Source organism: Cajanus cajan, chromosome 2 (genome assembly GCF_000230855.2).
Source record: "Cajanus cajan strain Asha chromosome 2, NIPB_CcT2T_4, whole genome shotgun sequence".
Classification (NCBI taxonomy): Eukaryota; Viridiplantae; Streptophyta; class Magnoliopsida; order Fabales; family Fabaceae; genus Cajanus; species Cajanus cajan.
The window spans coordinates 75,196,103-75,214,123 of record NC_138518.1 but is presented as its reverse complement, the minus strand read 5'-3'; the positions used below and the strand labels follow the sequence as shown (position 1 = coordinate 75,214,123).

The window sequence follows — 18,021 nt, the reverse complement described above, 5'->3', positions numbered from 1 at the left end:
AATATTATATTAACTGTATTGATTAAATATTATTTCAATACTTACCTTCAATTTTATTATATATATATATATAAGACAAACTCTTAGGACGTCATCCAAAAAAAATACTTATATATAACATTTTAATTTTGATATATAACTTTAAAATACTTTGTAAAATTAATAATGAAAAATATATTTTTAAATATAATTAATTTAGAAAAAATTATTTAAAAAATGAAAATAATAAAAAATATATAAATTTCTAAACGGTAACATATTTAAATTTGTTAAGGATAATATATTTAAATTTGTTAAAGAGAAAAATATTTATTTTAACATGAAAAAGATGAGTGATGTAATATTAAAGGACATTAGTATAAAAGTATTTTGGTAATAAAAAAATTTTGTAACAGAAGTTAAATTTTTTTAAAAAATGAGTAATGTTATATATTGAAATTTGTTGAAAAAGAATACTGTAAAATTTAATTTAAGAAGAGAAGATATATCTTTCTGATAATTTACTCGGTAATTAATAATAAAAATATCAACGAGTTAAACAAATTCCACAATGTTATTATTTATGATAGTTGTACTTAATTTGGGTTTGATCAGTTAGAGATATATGAGTTGTGTAACTTGCGTTATACAGGAAAAGAAATAAATAAGTGAAATTCTTGATAACATTTCTTAGTATAAAAAACACGTGTATCCTCGTAAAACTAATTATGTCTGCTTTCGTGTCGATCATCCAAGATTAGAGCAATGTTTTTAACTGGATGATGGAAGATGAACAAGTCAAAGGACATTGTTCGGTGAACATTCACTAATTTTGGAAGGTAATAACAAAATGCAAACTATTATAGGGTTGACACATCGCAACAGAACTCAAAATTCCGTTGGAGTTTCAAAGAATGCTTTAAATAGCGGTGTTACAAGTTACAACTGGTTATAACTAATTGCAATATATAAGGCCAGCCTCTGGGAGAATCCAAAGTAACTACGAAACACAAAAACTAAGGCCTCTGAGAGAAAGTTAGAAAATTTCTGTCAAGCGTCATAGTTTTCCAACAGGAAAAGAAAGATGTCAAGGTTGATTCAAGAGAAGAAGCTAGGAAGTGGACGTATTGTGGCAGTGGCAATTGAAAACAACAAAACAAGCCAATATGCAGCCAAATGGGCAGTGGATAATCTTCTTCCCAAAGACCAAAGTCTCTTATTGCTCCATGTTAGACAAAAAGCAGCTTCCATTCCTACGCCAAGTAATCATTAACAAATTTCTTAGGCCCTTTTGATCAGAATAAATGCTGTGTCACATTGATGACTTAAATGATTATGAATGCAGCTGGAAACTATATATCTCTTGATGGAAACGATGATGTGGCTAGAGCATACATGCAACAAATGGACAATGAATCTAAGGAGCTTTTCGCTTCATTTCGTCTCTTCTGCAATAGAAAGAGTGTTAGTTCTAAAACAATATCTTCTCCTCTCATTTCCATCTTTCAACAATAAGATTAAAGGAATGCATTAATAATAAGAGCAATCAATTTCATGTAATCGAAAGATCTTGCTTTTAAATGAGTACTGTTCATATGTCTCATGTAGTTGTTGTTGTTTTTTTTTTTTTTAACTTTTAATTCATGTCAGATACAATGCAAAGAAATCTTATTGGAGGACGCGGATATAACTAAGGGATTAATAGAAGGAATTTCCATGTATTCCATTGAGCTTCTGGTTCTCGGGGCACCTTCAAGGAGCGGTCTTGTCAGGTAATAAAGATTCCTCCTGCTCACCAAACTCTAATTCAAACAACTATGCTTGAACTCGACCAAGATCACAAACATTAGGAGACTAATACATAATCAATCTAACAATGATACCCGATTGCCAATTAATAACAATGGTTAATTGGCTTTTGAAGAAAATGCAAATTGTATGAATTTGACTTTGTTTCAAAATCAAATTGTGAGATTTTGGCATATTAGAGGTACAACTTATAACATCTGATTGATCAAATTCAAAATCCATCTGTAACAACTTTGGTAAAAAAATTAATTCATAATAAATAGCTTTTACTTGATCAAAACAGGTCGGAATCCTATTTTTGATGAATTATATTCGAGAAGAACATAACATAATACTAATTTTTGATCTATTACTTATGGCAGGAGATTTAGGACATCTGATATTCCAAGTGCCGTGTCCAAAGGGGCGCCACCATTCTGCACTGTGTACATTATTTCCAAAGGAAAAATCTCATCAGTGAAAACTGCTAGTGCTCCACTAGCTGCTAAACCTACAACCCGTTACAATCCATTGCAGCCACAGCAGACTCTCCAAAATCCTGAGAAAATGGATACACAAGTAATACGCAACCCCGTCCCACCACGATGTAAGCCAACTTCTCTTTAATATTCAGCCCATATTTCACTGTTTAACTTATTTTTATTTTATTTTTGGTAACATTGTTTATCAAGCACTGAATTTATTTGTACTTATGACAGCATCAAATGAGAAGCCATCATACATTGCTCCCCAGACACCGGATGAAATGGAAATCATGTAAGTACATCGTGAGTTCTTAGTTGGAGTGACATAAAGTTAATATTAACAAGAACACAGCACACGTTAATTGCATTACAAACATATACATACACACACCATCCATAGTAGAAAATTTCTTTCTCAGTACACAACAAAACCAGTAATTATTCATAATGATTAGTGAAAAGTCACAAACTCGCCTTCTTTGTCACAATTGCACTGATCAAATCAAAAGGGAAAACCTGATGGCATTGCTTGTGAGAAATTATAACCATAAATACCAAAGAATACTCAATCTCCCTAATTAGATCAGGAATACAATGCAACTATCGTGGGGAAAAAGCATTCATCTCTGAAGTCTGAGTATCATTGGTTGAAGTAAACCTTGTATGTTTAAAGTTCAAAATCGTGTAAAGATATAGTGACATCATTGCCAGGCAAAAAATATAAGAATGTTAATTACATTAGCCAATGTGTTCCAAAATATTGATGTACAAGAGGACTAACTAGATATCCTTTGGACAGATCACCATTCACAAGACCTAATAGAGGAAATTACAGATCATACGAGTCCTCAGTCACCGACTCTGATATTTCATTCGTGAGCAGTGGAAGGCCAAGTATTGATAGAATATTCCCTTCAATGTATGATGACCTTGACTCTGGAATCAAACCTCGGCTTTCAGCAGGCTCAGAGTTTGATGTCAGAAGCTTTGGCTCTTCATTCTCAGGAGCCAAGTCAATTGATCAGGGTGACTACTCATTCAGTTCACAAGACAGTGGGTCATCGATGTCATCGTCCATGCTTTCAGTTTCGGTAAGCTAAATATATATATATATATATATATATTAGATAATTAATATGGTTAACTAATCTACTTTATTAACATGCCAAAACACCCATGTGTGCCTTTCTAACTGTCAAGATCAAGTTTGAGGCTCTATGTCATACTCACTCTAGAGATATTTACATGTACATGTGCTTGCACAGCAGGACAAGATTTAACAAATGTCTTCTTTGAAATTATAGGATGAAGTGGAAGTTGAAATGAGGAGACTGAAGCTAGAACTGAAGCATACAATGGAAATGTACAGTACAGCATGCAAGGAAGTTATGACAGCAAGGCAAATGGTAACTTAAGATTTTAATTTAGTCCCAACATGCAAGTACCAAGAATATTACTGCCATGCCATAAAGTTAATGTAATCTACAAACCACATACTGACTAATTGATACGATTCTCCAACAGACACTAGAACTTCAGCGTTGGAAAGTGGAAGAACAAAGGAAATTGGAAGAGGCACGATTTGCTGAAGAAACAGCATTGGCATTAGCTGAGAAGGAGAAAGCAAAATGTATAGCGTCCATGGAGGCAGCAGAAACATCTCAAAAAATTGCAGAGTTGGAAGCACAAAAGAGAATGAATGCAGAATCTGAGCAGAAGAGGAAGACTGTGGATATCCTTTCACATAGTCCTGCCAGGTACAGAAAATACACTATAGAGGAGATAGAAGAAGCAACAAAATTCTTTTCCAACTCTCTCAAGATCGGTGAAGGTGGTTATGGACCAGTCTACAGGTCTGAACTAGATCACACGCCAGTTGCAATAAAAGTGTTAAAACCAGATGCAGCTCAGGGACGGTCACAGTTTCATCAAGAGGTAAGAAAAATGGAAATAAAAACTTGTATATTATGTGTACCCAAAAGAACCTACATTATTATATATATATATAGAAAGGATTGGACGGCGGATCATGTTTCCTTTCCATGTCATTTAAGGTAATCAATGCACTATGGTGGAATCAATGAATTTGTCATTTGGTGAATGCAGGTTGAAGTGCTAAGTTGCATAAGGCATCCAAACATGGTTCTCCTCCTTGGAGCGTGCCCAGAGTTTGGCTGCTTAGTGTATGAGTACATGGCTAATGGAAGTTTGGATGATTGCCTCTTCCGGAGAGGCAACAAAGGAGCTCTTCCCTGGCAGCTAAGATTCCGAATTGCTGCAGAGATTGCCACTGGGCTACTTTTCCTGCACCAGACGAAGCCAGAACCACTGGTGCACCGTGACTTGAAACCTGGAAACATTTTGCTTGACCGTAACTTTGTGAGCAAGATCAGTGATGTGGGATTGGCCAGGCTTGTCCCTCCTTCAGTTGCAGATACTGTGACACAGTATCGCATGACATCAACTGCTGGAACTTTCTGTTACATTGACCCTGAGTACCAGCAAACGGGTATGCTGGGAATCAAATCTGATATTTACTCACTGGGGATCATGCTTCTACAGATTATAACAGCGAAGCCGCCAATGGGTTTGACTCACCATGTTGGAAGATCTATTGAGAAAGGGACTTTCGCCGAGATGCTCGACCCAGCCGTTGTGGATTGGCCGGTTGAACATGCCTTGCATTTTGCTAGGCTTGCATTGGGGTGTGCAGAAATGAGAAGAAAAGATAGACCTGATCTTGGAAAAGTTGTATTACCTGAGCTCAATAAACTCAGAGATTTTGCTGAAGACAACATGCCCATGATGATGATGTTCGGTGTCCCCACAGGATTCACTCCCAGAAGCAACTACAATTACTCACACTCTTCCATTTCCTCGGCTCAAGTGAGTCACCGTCACTCATTACTCGTTGTTTCTCCAGCTTATATTATAGTCATTAACATCATATGTTTTTCTTGTAGGATTCCATGAGTGATTTCCAATCGCTGTCAGGAATATCCAGCCGCTCAAGCTCAAGCTCATCGTGTGCATAACAAGTGGATGACGAGGCAGTTGGTTTAAAAACAGCATGATAACATAATAACAGGCACTTCTAAGCCTAGTTTAGTTCGTTTAGAGAAAACTCATGTATCCAGCCAAAAACTGCAATTTTTCAAGTGTATATCAAGTGATTTTTGTCAATGAGTAGCTTACAGCTTGATTCAACTGAATGCAAAAGTACATTTCTCTTAGTTTTAACCTCATTGCAAGTACTCAAAAAAATTATTAACACAAATAGTTAATTATTATGCCCCTTAATCAAATACTAGAATTCAATCTTCTAAGTTAGACATAAAATTACAACCGAAAATGGAAGTACTACAGTAGAAACTCTTTAAATTAATAATGTCAGGACCGGAGAAATTTATTAATTTAGAGAGTTATTAATTTATCGATAAATTAATAATTATTAATTTAAAGAGTTTTTAAGTAATTATACTGTACATACCAAACCAAAAGGCAAATTAGTCTATGCCTCTTAGAATTACGTTGCAGCGAACCTTGGAACTCAACGTAAATTAGTAACTTTTGAAGTACATATGCATTGAAAATCAATACGTAATGACTTTTGAAATACATATGCATTGAAAATCAATAATGACTTTTGAAGTACAGTAAATATAAACAAGAGGAACAAATGTGTTCAATGTAAACAAGAGAAACAATAGCGAATTACTTCCGACACTGTAAAATTCGTTCAGCTAGTGACGTTGCAAGAAATTTGGATGAATCCACTTTTGATGAAGAAACTCAAGACCTCGAGACTATGATCAATCAATGTGGCTATCTAATAAGATGGATATCGACAATCTAATGAACTACCCAAGTGAAAATGAAGCATGTTCGGAGGTTCAGAGTTTAAAAGATATTGTGGGTACTATCATTGAGAACAATGCAGAAGATGACAGCGAAGATGATACAGTGTCTTTGGAGCCTGTTACGCGAAAGGAAGCACTTATGGCGTCGAACACTCTTCACAACTTTATGATACAACACAAAAATATAACACCTGAACTATTGGATGCAATAAGAAAAGTTAGAGATGAGCTTCAAATAGACTTGAACTTTAAAGAAAAACAGACAACTATTGAATCATATTTCAATAAAGTGTAATATATTTTTTTTTCAGTTTTTATGAATTATTAATTTATGATTTTCTTGGGACCGAAAATTATAAAGAGATCTCCTGAAAATTTATTATCTTATTATTTTATCAAGTTTTTCAATTTTTTAAATTGACCCAAGTCGAGATCGAACAAATTTATTATTTTAGAAAGTTTATTAATTTACCGAGTATTAATTTAAAGAATTTCTCCTGTATTTTATTTTTATAATAGCCGAGTTAGTAAGAAAGAAGTTATACTTTATTTATTAAAAGGAAGAAAAAAATACTCGTTGCATGTACTGAAGGACAAAACTTTTGCCATAATTTTGTCGGGGGTTTCAAGTAGAATGAACATACAAGTTACGTCTGTACTTCATTCCCTGAATTGCTAACCGTACATTCTGATATCATTGTCATTCCTTGTTCCATGACCAATGTCCGACGTAGCACAGAAGACTATTTCCATGGCTGGTGCTATAAGGTCGCGAATAGGGACGGATCACATGAAATCTCTCACTTCACGTTAAATGCAAGTAATAAATATGGATCATAGAAAAAGGAAGTCTAAACAAAAACTATTTTAAATATCTAGCGACGCCAATTGATCCGTATAACAAACCCAACCAGTTAGGATAAGATTAAGTCCTTATTACTGTATCTAGCATCGAGCTCTTAATACAAGAATTACAAACAAGCCTTGGGACAGATCCTCTAATAACAATTGTGACTACCACGACTTGAAAAGAAATGCAAGAAGCAGCTATTCCCAATTCCTGCACTAATATTTGGGACGAAAGCAAAACATAATTAATTTTATAATATAATCATGTAAAGAGACTAATTATCAAAATTTCATTAAAATTTCGCTTCCACTTCGAGGGACTGTCGACATGGTGATTACAACCAAGCAATTATGGCATCAGAAAATCATATCATATCATATCCATCAGGCAATTGAGCCAGCCAGTTCTTTCACCGTGTTAGAGAGTACCATCTTCTGTGGCGGCTGCATTTGAAGAGGACATCAAATCAAATAACTTAAATAAAAAAAATAAAAGAAATTTTATTTTAGCATTTAGGTTTAGAAAGTCCCGGAACACATTAGCAAGGTTGCTCAACACTATCTGCAATAGGACCATTGTCATATTTTCGTTCATTCTACAAGATCAATAGATCATTGAGGAACTGTATTTACAGACTTGCCAGTTGGAACAAGCCCAAAAGCTAGTGGTTGGAGACTCCAGGACCATGTTAATCCCAAAATAGGCTTATGAGCAGGCACTCAATCTAGGAATATTCTGACCTGTTTTTTTATACTGCCCAACATCCAAGTTGCTGGGTGCTAGCTCGTCACTAGCCTGGACAGACACTTATATGACAGCATTCGCTTGCACCATGAGCAGTAGCAAGCTTCTATACCAATTGTTTTATGATCTTGGGAGAACTACATCCCCAAAATTAACTTAATTATAAATCCTATACCATGCACATGGGCATCTGATGTGAACCATGACTTGTGCACAAAACTTATGGGCATCTGATGTGAACCATGGCTCGTGCACAAAACTTGTAAGCATCTGATGCAAAAGCAACTAGACTGTATACAATTTTATATCCACAATCCAAACCCTGATTCTACGCGGCAAAAACTTCTAAAAGCAGCTTCTGATAAATTTTCTCAAAATCTTGGACAAGCTCTATCAGCTAGAACTGGGGTTATCAACCCTATACAATCAATCATGATAGATAGTATTGAAGGATTCAGAGTATGAATGAGTTTTCCTACCAAAATTGTTCTGAAGCAACTCCAAAACAAGGAAATATAATTTTTAAACCCATTGCCCGATAATAACATTTTCAAGGCTATATTAGGTTCTTACCATTGCCAACTCTTCCTCATGTTTAGGAATAAAAGCAGTATCAACATTGCCATTTCTGAAATCCTGTAATACGGCAAAGATATGACATATATTAGATATAGTTATTTAAATTCTGACTTCTGCTCAAAAGAAAATATTGTTAAAGGATACATGTTAAAAAAATACATAAAAGGCACACCCACCTCTATGTCGAGGATAAGTTTATGATAATCAATTGTAGTAGGAACTCCTGTGAGAAAATTGAAATTGTTAATTATGCCATACAAAGTGAACGGTTTAAAACAAGGATCAAGACCATCTGCAGATTCTTTTTGAAACTAAAAGGTTTAGAATTGAAGAGATCTTTGTGGCAAAGTTGGTTCAATGAATATGATCCCTTGGATCAGACACTGCACATTCCGCAATTTGTTTCAAACTGCAAAGGATCCAGTTCTTTTAAGCAAACTTTGTTCTTTTTGCAATGTATATTAACCGAGGTGCAAAGGAAAAGTATTTAATTCTTTTCTGGCTTCAGGCATGCATGCAATGGACTAACACCAAGTACAGGTATCTAACAGAATAATCAAAATCATATTATTTTACCTGTGATAATCGTGTCATCAAGTGCCCTTTTCATGCGTTCAATTGCTTTTTCTCTTGTTGGAGCCCATACAATCAGCTAAAAAAGTACAAAGTCAAGACAAGAGTTAGGATTGAAATAAAAAAGTGCACTTCACATAGAGTTGGATTAGTTATATCTAAGCTTCCTCACAACATAAATTGAAAATAAATTGAAACATTTAGAATTTAGAATATATTACATCCTGTTCATTTAATATTTTGAACCCCATTTTCTTTCCCTTTTTTCATCTGTTCATTCTTCCCACTTGTGTGGTGGAACAAATCACATACCAATACACAATACATTCTCCTTTTTAACAAATACTGTAACCATTTAATTTATATTTATATTTTTAACCTATCATTGCTTAAATCCAAAAGCCCAAGCATCAAAAGAGAAGCAAACTTGAAATGCAATTGAGAGTTTAAAAGGAAAAGACTATGATTAGTATATGTTTGTATTAAATATTGATGTTACTATTTATTACATTGAATTGTTATTACATTAACACCTCCTAAGGTTTCGTAAGATTGCACACATATCTCATTGTTTTCTAACATTTACAGCAACCTCTCTTAGAGGAGGTCATAATATAATATTTTTCAAACAATTAAGGAAGATTAATGTAATGTAATATATTACATCCTATTCATCTAATATTTTGGATTTGGACCCCATTTTCTTTCACTTTTTTCATCCATTCATTCTTCCCACTTGTGTGGTGGAACAAATCACATACCAATACGCAATACATTCTCCTTTTTAACAAATATTGTAACCATTTAATTTATATTTTTAACCTATCATTGCTCAAATCCAAAAGGCCAAGCATCAAAAGAGAAACAAACTTGAAATGCAATTGAGAGTTTAAAAGGAAAAGACTATGATTAGTATATGTTTGTATTAAATATTGATGTTATTATTTATTACATTGAATTGTAAATTACATTAACACCTAAGGTTTAGTAAGATTGCACACATATCTCTTGTTTTTTTTTTTAACGTTTAAAGTAACCTCCCATAGAGAAGGTCACAGTGTAATATTTTCAAACAATAAAGGGAGATTAATGTAATGTTTGAGGGGTGTCAATCTAATGTTTTCAAATAATTAAGGGGAGTAGTATAGGGATAAAAAAGTAGGGAGTATTTACAATTTCACAAAACCTTGAGAGGTGTTTATGTAATTTATACATTGGCAGTGTACACACATTTGAAGTTCGTATGGAACATAAAATACATAAATTATGTAGTATCGCAATTCAGATTAAGAATTAGAAATCAATATTATAAACGAGAATAGGTTGGCACACCTTTCCAAGAAGAGAGTCGTAGCTTGGAGGAACCACATAATCAGGATAAACATGACTATCCATTCTGACAAATGGACCTCCAGATGGCAAGTATGCTGTTATTCTACCTGTTATTTGAGGAGATAAATATCCTTAGATTAATAAACTTAAATAAAAAATAAAAATAAAACCATAAAATGCAAGCACTTGGCAATGATTGAAATTTGAAAGAAGCTAGTTGACCAAATTAACCAAAATATGTATGAAACCTATTGTGTTTTAAGCTAACATTGTGATTTTTTTTAACATATATTTGCACAAATTCACCAGTGATAAATCAACATACCTGGCCCTGGTCTAAATCCCTTAAAAGCATCTTCTGCATTGATACGGCATTCAATAGAATGTCCTCTGAGCACAATATCCTCCTGTAGAAAAAACTACAATAAGAGCAAGATTCTAAAAAATCACAAGTAAAATATCTCCTCTATTACCTGTTTGTATCGAAGTTTTTCTCCCATAGCAACACGAATTTGCTCTTCTATCAAATCAGTTGAGGAAATCATTTCTGTCACAGGATGCTCAACCTGACACGAAAGAATAAAACAATGGAAAATTATTCACTCACTGTTAGATTTCTTCTTAAAATCAATTGACATTAAGTAAAGTTTCCCAACAGATATATAAGTTGCCCCCCGAAGAATTGAGGCAAGTGATGTAAAACATCCCAACACTTTCTTCTACATATGCCTGCCAAACCAGCAATGCATACCAGAAGAGTAGGTGAACCACAAAGATGGTCTATAAGTTCTAATACCATCTTAAAAAATGAGTTTGGGTTTAACTTAAAACTACAAAACCGACTTGTAAAATGAGAATTGTTTTCCACTTATATACATTATTTTGCGATATCAGTAGTCAATATGAAAACTCCAACATTCACAAATATTGAACAGTTACCTAGGTTCATTTCATATAAAAAAAGTATAACAGAAATTAGTGTCAACCTGGATACGAGTGTTCATCTCCATGAAGTAAAAGGAACCCCTTTCATCCAAAAGGAATTCAACCGTTCCAACACCTATGTAACCAATAGATGCAGCAGCTGCCACTGCTGCATCTCCCATTGCCTTTCGCAACTCAGGGGTCAGTGCAGGAGATGGTGCTTCTTCAAGCAGTTTTTGATTACGCCTCTGCATGAAAAAACACAATCCACAGAACTTATTACTTCAGGTAGGATCTCTTGCAACTTGATTAGGAAAAGAGAAATTAAATAATTAGAACACCTTTTGATATTGCTATCTTACTATAAAACTTGTTTAATAACATTGAAATTACAAGATGAATCCAGTTCAAGTTTTTTTTTCCCCCCTGCATTTTTTTATCACATTTGTTATCATAAAATACTAGATATACATATGAAACTCCATAGTGAACAAAACACTAAAATAACCATTATGTTAATAATGGAAGTTGCTTCAATTACTACCAACAACATTGCTATAATCTTTCACAATGCAGTCACAAAAACAAATAAATTAATACTCATTATACATATTTTAAATAGTTTATATTCAGTTTTTTTTATCTTTAATTCACCAATGACAAAGTCAAATTACTGGTTTACAGAACACAGCTTTTATTTTATTTTTTTCAATATAAAATCAATATTCAAGATGGGTATTATTATGCTTAATACAAATAACTAATTTGACAAACTAAACATAAACAGAATGAGAAATGGAGGAATTAAGTTCATAGTACCTGAATGCTGCAATCACGTTCTCCAAAGTGAACAACATTACCATATTTATCTGCAAGAACCTGCAGCCATGAAGCATAGGAATAGATGAATTAAATACAATACCATTATTTATAAATCCAAGCAATAATCAATGACCATAAAAGTATTAAGCTGTAAAACCAACAAGGAATTTTTCAAATCAATTGTAAAGGAGTTAATAATAATATATTAATTTCATTATCTGTAATTCAAATCATACAGGTCTTGAACTAAAAAACCTAGGCACCCAAACCAACTAGGAATTTTTCAAATCAATTGTAAGACGGCCCATTTACTCAATCACAATGCAGAACTTTTCTTCAACCTGCTCTAACATATAGCCAGTAAAGGAGGCTGTTGGAGCACATCTGATGCTAAGTTTCTTAAATTATTTTTGTGGACCCTACAATGACACATCATATTTAAGAACTCAAACAAAAATTTACTCCAATGAAAAGGTTTATAACAGAGTTCTTAACTTGTCGAATTTCTGAGAGAAAAAAATATTTTTTTTATTGTTAAGGCAGTTGCTTATATAAGCAACTGGTTCTTGTATAAGAGCCAACTCCATTTGCCACAATGGTTAAGAACCCATAAGAGCATAGTTAAACTATTCCATTGGAGAAGCTCTAAGATGCTTCTACATGGTTAAATAATTAACATTGTGAAGCATGATATTGGCAAGAATATATAATATAGAATATAAATTAACTTTAATTTTTTGAGTGAACAATTTAAACTACAGTGTAGAACCATTCAAATTGGATTTATTTAACAAACATAATAATGTCGTCAATAAATACTGTTAAGTTTCTACTTCAGAGCCTCTGTGACAACCAGGAAATTGTATTTGATGCAATCGATTATTACATTGCTCAAATGCAGAAGTTCAATTAGTTAAGTAATTACTAACTTGAGTGTTTCCCATGGACAAAGTTCCCTCAAGGTGTTATAGATTTCAATAAGGAAAAAGAAGATAACACTACCTGGAACTCAATGTGCCTTGGGTTTTGAATGTACTTCTCCAAATATACCCCATCATTTCCAAATGCAGCAGCTGCTTCACTCTTAGCTTGCTGCAAATAAATCACATTGAATAAAAAGATCACCAAAAATACATATATCTATTCCCATCAACGGGACAAACTCTACCAGAATAGAACTATTTACAATCAAAATAAAATCATCTCCTTTCCATCAGAATCCATTATGATGGTCAAGCCCTAAAACATGCTTCTGCAATAGAGAAGCATTCATTTCATAACAATTACTGGAACATAGAAACTGCAGGAAAACCTTGTTCTTACTGGAACATTACTAAGAAACTTTGATCCATCACATTGTTAGAAAATAAATATGGTAAAAGACTGTCCTCACAGTGCAAGCATTCTTGTTTGTTTGATCTTTTTTTTCTCTACCCTGATTGTGAACAAATTTGGAAGTTCTAAAATAAATATGATTTTAATAATGTATAAAAACGTGATTTATTTTTTAAAGATTTGAAAAGCAGTTGCTTTTTATTTGGTTATGTTTATCAAAATCATTTTTTATTTTATTTTAAAAGGTAGCTATAATTATAGTTTATTTTAGAAAATACTCAAAGCAGCTTCTCAAAATAATTAGACATCTGAGTTGTTTTATATTCTGATTTAATAAATAAAACTAACACACCAAAAAAAATTCAAAAGTATTTTTTTTCCGAAATATAAGTATTTTTCATGAAAATAGCTGAAACAAACAGACTCTTGATCACTATGGCTTCAATACTTCAGTTGTGTTTCAAATTTACCACTTCAGCACTTCTGGCGTTTGCCTATAGCTGTTTACAACAGATAAGAAACTAAAGACTGTAACTAGTTCAGCAGTACAGAGTACAGACAACATAACAAGAACTTCCATTCAGGCAAAATACCTGTAACAACTTCACAAACTCATCAGGTTCTTTAGCAAGACGCATGCCACGTCCCCCACCACCAGCTGTTGCCTAAGAAACACCATACATTTGTCAGTTCACATAAGGTTGCTAAAGAAGAATGCACAACTTCACAAGGCCCATTTAAACAGTTTCAATGAAATGAATCACAAAGAATAATATACAGGACAGGACTAATAAATATTTATTTTCAATACACCACCACTATCCAAAAAATTGAATCGCCGTAGAAAGTTGAATCCTGCCTAGGTACAAAAGTTTCCAGTTTCAAAACAATCAAAATTATAAACACATCTACAGGATTATACATAACTGACACCACTACTATAGGCATGGCCAGCAGCCATTCCATTCGTAGCTACAAAAACAATTACAACAAAACTCCAAGAATATATTGTGGGTCCTTGGCAACAAGTGAGTCGTAATCATAGTTCAATCCTGAGAGTTCTATAGCTTTATACAAAGGCATTAAGGCAAGCAGGAGCATGTCAGAAAAACTGCTTTAAACAAATCAACATCACCATTCTTTTTCAAGATCAATATGTGTTTACTAGCCTTCCCATTTTTTGCCGGTCTAATTGGGTCATCTAGAACCTAAAACCAAGTGTAAACTTGCACAAAGAAGGACTCAACCCATAACAATCTTCAATTTATACTTTTAATGTCACTTCAAAGAATAGATAACACAGTTAAGCAAGTGAAATTGGCCATTATTTCATTGAAAGAAATAATCCTGAATAATAAACTCCTTCTATATTAGATTGCACAGGAAATGGGATATTTCCACAAGTATATGTTTCAAACATTGGAAGTTGATCTACCAGAATTGTCTTCATACAGAGGAAGTAGCAAAAAATGAGTAAAGAGTTTGTAAAAGGGACAGAACATGCTACCACAGATGTACATTCCTCCTATAGGCTGTAATCACAGAAGTCTGCAGAAGAAATTCTTCCTTTCCTTTTTTATCCTTTTACAACATAGTCTCACTCTCACCCCTATTATCCTTGAACCTTCAAATTGAAAATTATGTTTTAAGGATGACAAAGTAAAGAAAAGGAAACTCAGCCCATGTTGGCATTTTCCCCAAACCTTTCATAACCAGCCTCAACCACGTATACACACTCAGCCTATGAAGCTAACCTTTTCCATTGTCATCATTGTTGGAAAAACACACACACACATATACACACGCATGTAAATGAGAGTATGTCAACACAGTAGATACCCCTCAAACATATTGACTTTTTAAGAACCTAGCTGATATTTAATTATTGGGTATGGGTAGATTTACTTGACATTAAATTCAAAATACTCTATTTCCACGAGAATTTTAAATTAATCATAATATAAACTTACTTTCAAACAAGATTCATTATCCTTTGAATATTTAGTGATTAAGGGATAGGAAGGTAAAAATTTACAAGACTATGCTTTGTTAGATTCATATTTACACACAGTGAGAATATACATGTATGAGTGTATGCATAAGGCATGTGTTGAATGATCTACAACAATCCAAAAATAAAAATGGAATTTGCTTCAAACACACACAAGGTTACAAATAAAAAATAATAAAGCAAATCTACCTTGATCATCACAGGGAAACCAATCTCATTTGCCAGCCTGATAGCTTCTTCAGTGGTCTGTTACATTAATTCTTTTCGTCAATTTTATGTCATAGAATCTGATATTGGCCTCAAACTTTTACATTGAAGATATTTATACACTTGAATCTAAATCTAATATAATACCTGCAAAAGGCCTTCACTTCCCGGAACAGTGGGAACACCTGCTTTCTTCATTGTCTCCCTTGCAGTTGATTTGTCACCCATAACCCGAATACTGTCAGGCTGAAAGTTTTAACTAAATATTTAGTATTACCATATAATTTGAAAGAGAAATATCAGAATCAACGTCGGATATTAATACATGAGATGAAACCTTATATTAGAATATACAACAAAAATTTGGTATAAGCTATATATATTCAACAGGGAAAACATAAAAATTAAGACTAACCCACAAAAATCAAATATAAAATTTGGTATAAAAGATAACTTGCAAGCCTCACTTGACTAGGCTTGTGCTAAATACACTTCACATGCACACCGACAATTTTAAACATACAATTTTCAACATAAAACACACAAACAACACAGCTCTGCAAGCACATTTTGTTCATTATGTGTACAGGTTAATAATATACATTCAACATCCTTTGTTTACTTATTTTTCAATCTTTAAACGTGGTCACCATGGATAAACACTAAAAAGCAATCGTCATCATCATACACATTTAGATGTAACTGCATATTAATACCAACCAAACAATAAGATGTTTTTAATTTTTTATCACTAACTGTAGTGATGGTGACTGTCAATCAAATTCCGGGCTTCACATACTATAGACAGAAGCAAGCTTTAAGATTTAATACGACAGTTTAAATTCGTCTAATTCAATCTAGGCGAGTCAATTGTAAAGCTCTAAACTAGGAAAGTCACGAGACATGAGCATTCTACAAACCGCAGAGACTACTCACGTTAGGCCCAATAAAGTTGATTCCATGTTCCGTGCACATTTCAACAAACACTGCATTCTCCGCCAGAAAACCATAGCCAGGATGCAACATCGTGCATCTGCGGCTAATTGCAGCCGAAAGAACATTCGGGATCAGCAAGTATCTACGCAGAAAAAAAAAACAAGCAAAAAAATCATTAACCACCGCAGATAGATGCTTAGACATAAACAAGAACTGAAACAAACAAAGGAAAAGGCAGTGAGTGACATACGACTGGCTACTCGGCGCTTCGCCGATGCAAACGGCTTCATCAGCTAATTTGACATGAAGCGCGTCCTTATCAATGGTGGAGTACACAGCCACACAGGGAATCCCCAACTCATGAGCGGTTCGAATGACGCGAACCGCAATCTCGCCTCTATTCGCGATGAGGATCTTGTTACCGTTACAAGTGGCGTGGAGCGCGCCGCAGTGACGCGTTTGGCGTTGTTTGTGAAATCGACTAACCTGACCTACTTGCCTGGGGAACCTCACTCGGTTCGTTCCCGCTAGGAAACTGCATTGAGAGCTCTTAATCCCTCCTTTCCCCGCAAATAAACCCTAGTTTCGTTTTCCATTTCGGATCAGATTCATAGCAACAGAACAAAACGATATTACACGAATTATTCAATCGATTAACAGTGTTGCTATCATTATCGTTATGATTAGTTTAGGAATTGTGAAATGGAAGAAGATGAGCGAGTGGTTACCACGAGGGGAACGGACGACGAGGTGAGGGAGTTGCAGGCTGAAAGTGTGGCTTCCATTTCCTGTAACGAAGAGAAGCATTGGTGGCGCGTGAGATAAATGTAGTAATATAGAGAGAGGTTGTGAAGGATTGAAGGATGGATGATACTTACCGATGGGAGCGGTGTTGGCGAGAGAAGAGAGTGTGATTTGCGTGTTGTGTTGTGATGGGAGTGAGTTTTTGATGTGGATGTCGATGGAAACGAGGGAGTGCCAAATTGAAAGCTCCGCCTAAATCTAAATGGTTTGTTTTAGTTGGACTTTGGCAGTTGGAAGCTGAGAGTGGGTGTTCATCTTCTTACATCGCAGCCCTTCGTTCAACCTTTATCATCTTCCTTCACATAAATGGACTGCGCTACGTGGCCCACCACACTTGCTTGGGTTTCTTTCAACTCTCAAGCCTGTTTCAATTAATGAGGATTCAATTTTAACTTTTTTTTTCTCTTCGTAGGACCTATATTTAATTTCAACATATGGTGAATGAAGATATGTTTTATTTAGTTTCATACATCGAGGTAAAAAATCAAACTAATATGTTATAGACTTATAGTAAGATAAACATAAGTACCTTTAGAAGCATTGTGATGTATTTTTGGTATCTATGGAAATAAATTGGTGAGAGAGAAGTTATCTATAATCTATAACAACAGTAAAATTGATATACACTTTATATATATATTTTTTGTTTTCAAGTTTACGCCTTTAATTTTAATAAGATTATATTGCTTTTACTTTGGATTCTACAATTTTACGTACTTATTTTGTTTTTAATTTTACTCTTTAATTACTACATTTGTAACTAAGTAACTTTTGACTCTCACCTTAAAAAAA

General features: G+C 34.0%; 3 protein-coding genes across 3 annotated transcripts; 2 read left to right on the top strand and 1 right to left on the bottom strand.

Annotated features, from left to right (window-relative positions):
- The first annotated feature begins 930 nt into the window (after nucleotides 1-930).
- LOC109799695 (kinase with adenine nucleotide alpha hydrolases-like domain-containing protein) lies at nucleotides 931-5,492 on the top strand. Its single transcript, XM_020360304.3, has 10 exons — nucleotides 931-1,241; nucleotides 1,325-1,443; nucleotides 1,630-1,751; nucleotides 2,151-2,374; nucleotides 2,487-2,544; nucleotides 3,052-3,343; nucleotides 3,557-3,658; nucleotides 3,777-4,187; nucleotides 4,359-5,138; nucleotides 5,216-5,492. The coding sequence occupies exons 1-10, from the start codon at nucleotides 1,064-1,066 to the stop codon at nucleotides 5,285-5,287; spliced, it is 2,358 nt and encodes a 785-aa protein (XP_020215893.1). The 5' UTR covers nucleotides 931-1,063; the 3' UTR covers nucleotides 5,288-5,492.
- Nucleotides 5,493-6,089: 597 nt separating this feature from the next.
- Nucleotides 6,090-6,407, top strand: LOC145955195 (uncharacterized). The gene has a single exon (XM_083069902.1). It carries the CDS (start codon nucleotides 6,090-6,092, stop codon nucleotides 6,405-6,407), a length of 318 nt encoding a protein of 105 aa, XP_082926028.1.
- A 557-nt stretch (nucleotides 6,408-6,964) lies between these two features.
- Nucleotides 6,965-17,513, bottom strand: CAC2 (acetyl Co-enzyme a carboxylase biotin carboxylase subunit). Its single transcript, XM_020360182.3, has 17 exons — nucleotides 17,304-17,513; nucleotides 17,154-17,213; nucleotides 16,676-17,004; nucleotides 16,426-16,567; nucleotides 15,637-15,735; nucleotides 15,472-15,528; nucleotides 13,865-13,936; nucleotides 12,939-13,028; nucleotides 11,934-11,993; nucleotides 11,177-11,362; nucleotides 10,664-10,756; nucleotides 10,516-10,597; nucleotides 10,191-10,297; nucleotides 8,862-8,937; nucleotides 8,462-8,508; nucleotides 8,280-8,342; nucleotides 6,965-7,405 (listed from the first exon to the last, which is right to left on the bottom strand). Exons 2-17 carry the CDS (start codon nucleotides 17,208-17,210, stop codon nucleotides 7,346-7,348), a joined length of 1,620 nt encoding a protein of 539 aa, XP_020215771.1. The 5' UTR covers nucleotides 17,211-17,213; nucleotides 17,304-17,513; the 3' UTR covers nucleotides 6,965-7,345.
- Nucleotides 17,514-18,021: the final 508 nt, after the last annotated feature.

What these genes read in the sequence shown, in the direction of transcription:
- LOC109799695 (XM_020360304.3), top strand. Translation starts at nt 1,064, where the DNA reads ATGTCAAGGTTGATTCAAGAGAAGAAGCTAGGAAGTGGACGTATTGTG. An exon ending in TCAAGGAGCGGTCTTGTCAG is followed by an intron (nt 1,752 to 2,150) that starts GTAATAAAGATT and finishes TACTTATGGCAG; the next exon opens with GAGATTTAGGACATCTGATA. An exon ending in CGTCCATGCTTTCAGTTTCG is followed by an intron (nt 3,344 to 3,556) that starts GTAAGCTAAATA and finishes TTGAAATTATAG; the next exon opens with GATGAAGTGGAAGTTGAAAT.
- CAC2 (XM_020360182.3), bottom strand. Translation starts at nt 17,210, where the DNA reads ATGGAAGCCACACTTTCAGCCTGCAACTCCCTCACCTCGTCGTCCGTT. An exon ending in GGGATTTAGACCAGGGCCAG is followed by an intron (nt 10,298 to 10,515) that starts GTATGTTGATTT and finishes CTCAAATAACAG; the next exon opens with GTAGAATAACAGCATACTTG. An exon ending in TGATGACACGATTATCACAG is followed by an intron (nt 8,509 to 8,861) that starts GTAAAATAATAT and finishes ATTTTCTCACAG; the next exon opens with GAGTTCCTACTACAATTGAT.
- LOC145955195 (XM_083069902.1), top strand. Translation starts at nt 6,090, where the DNA reads ATGGATATCGACAATCTAATGAACTACCCAAGTGAAAATGAAGCATGT.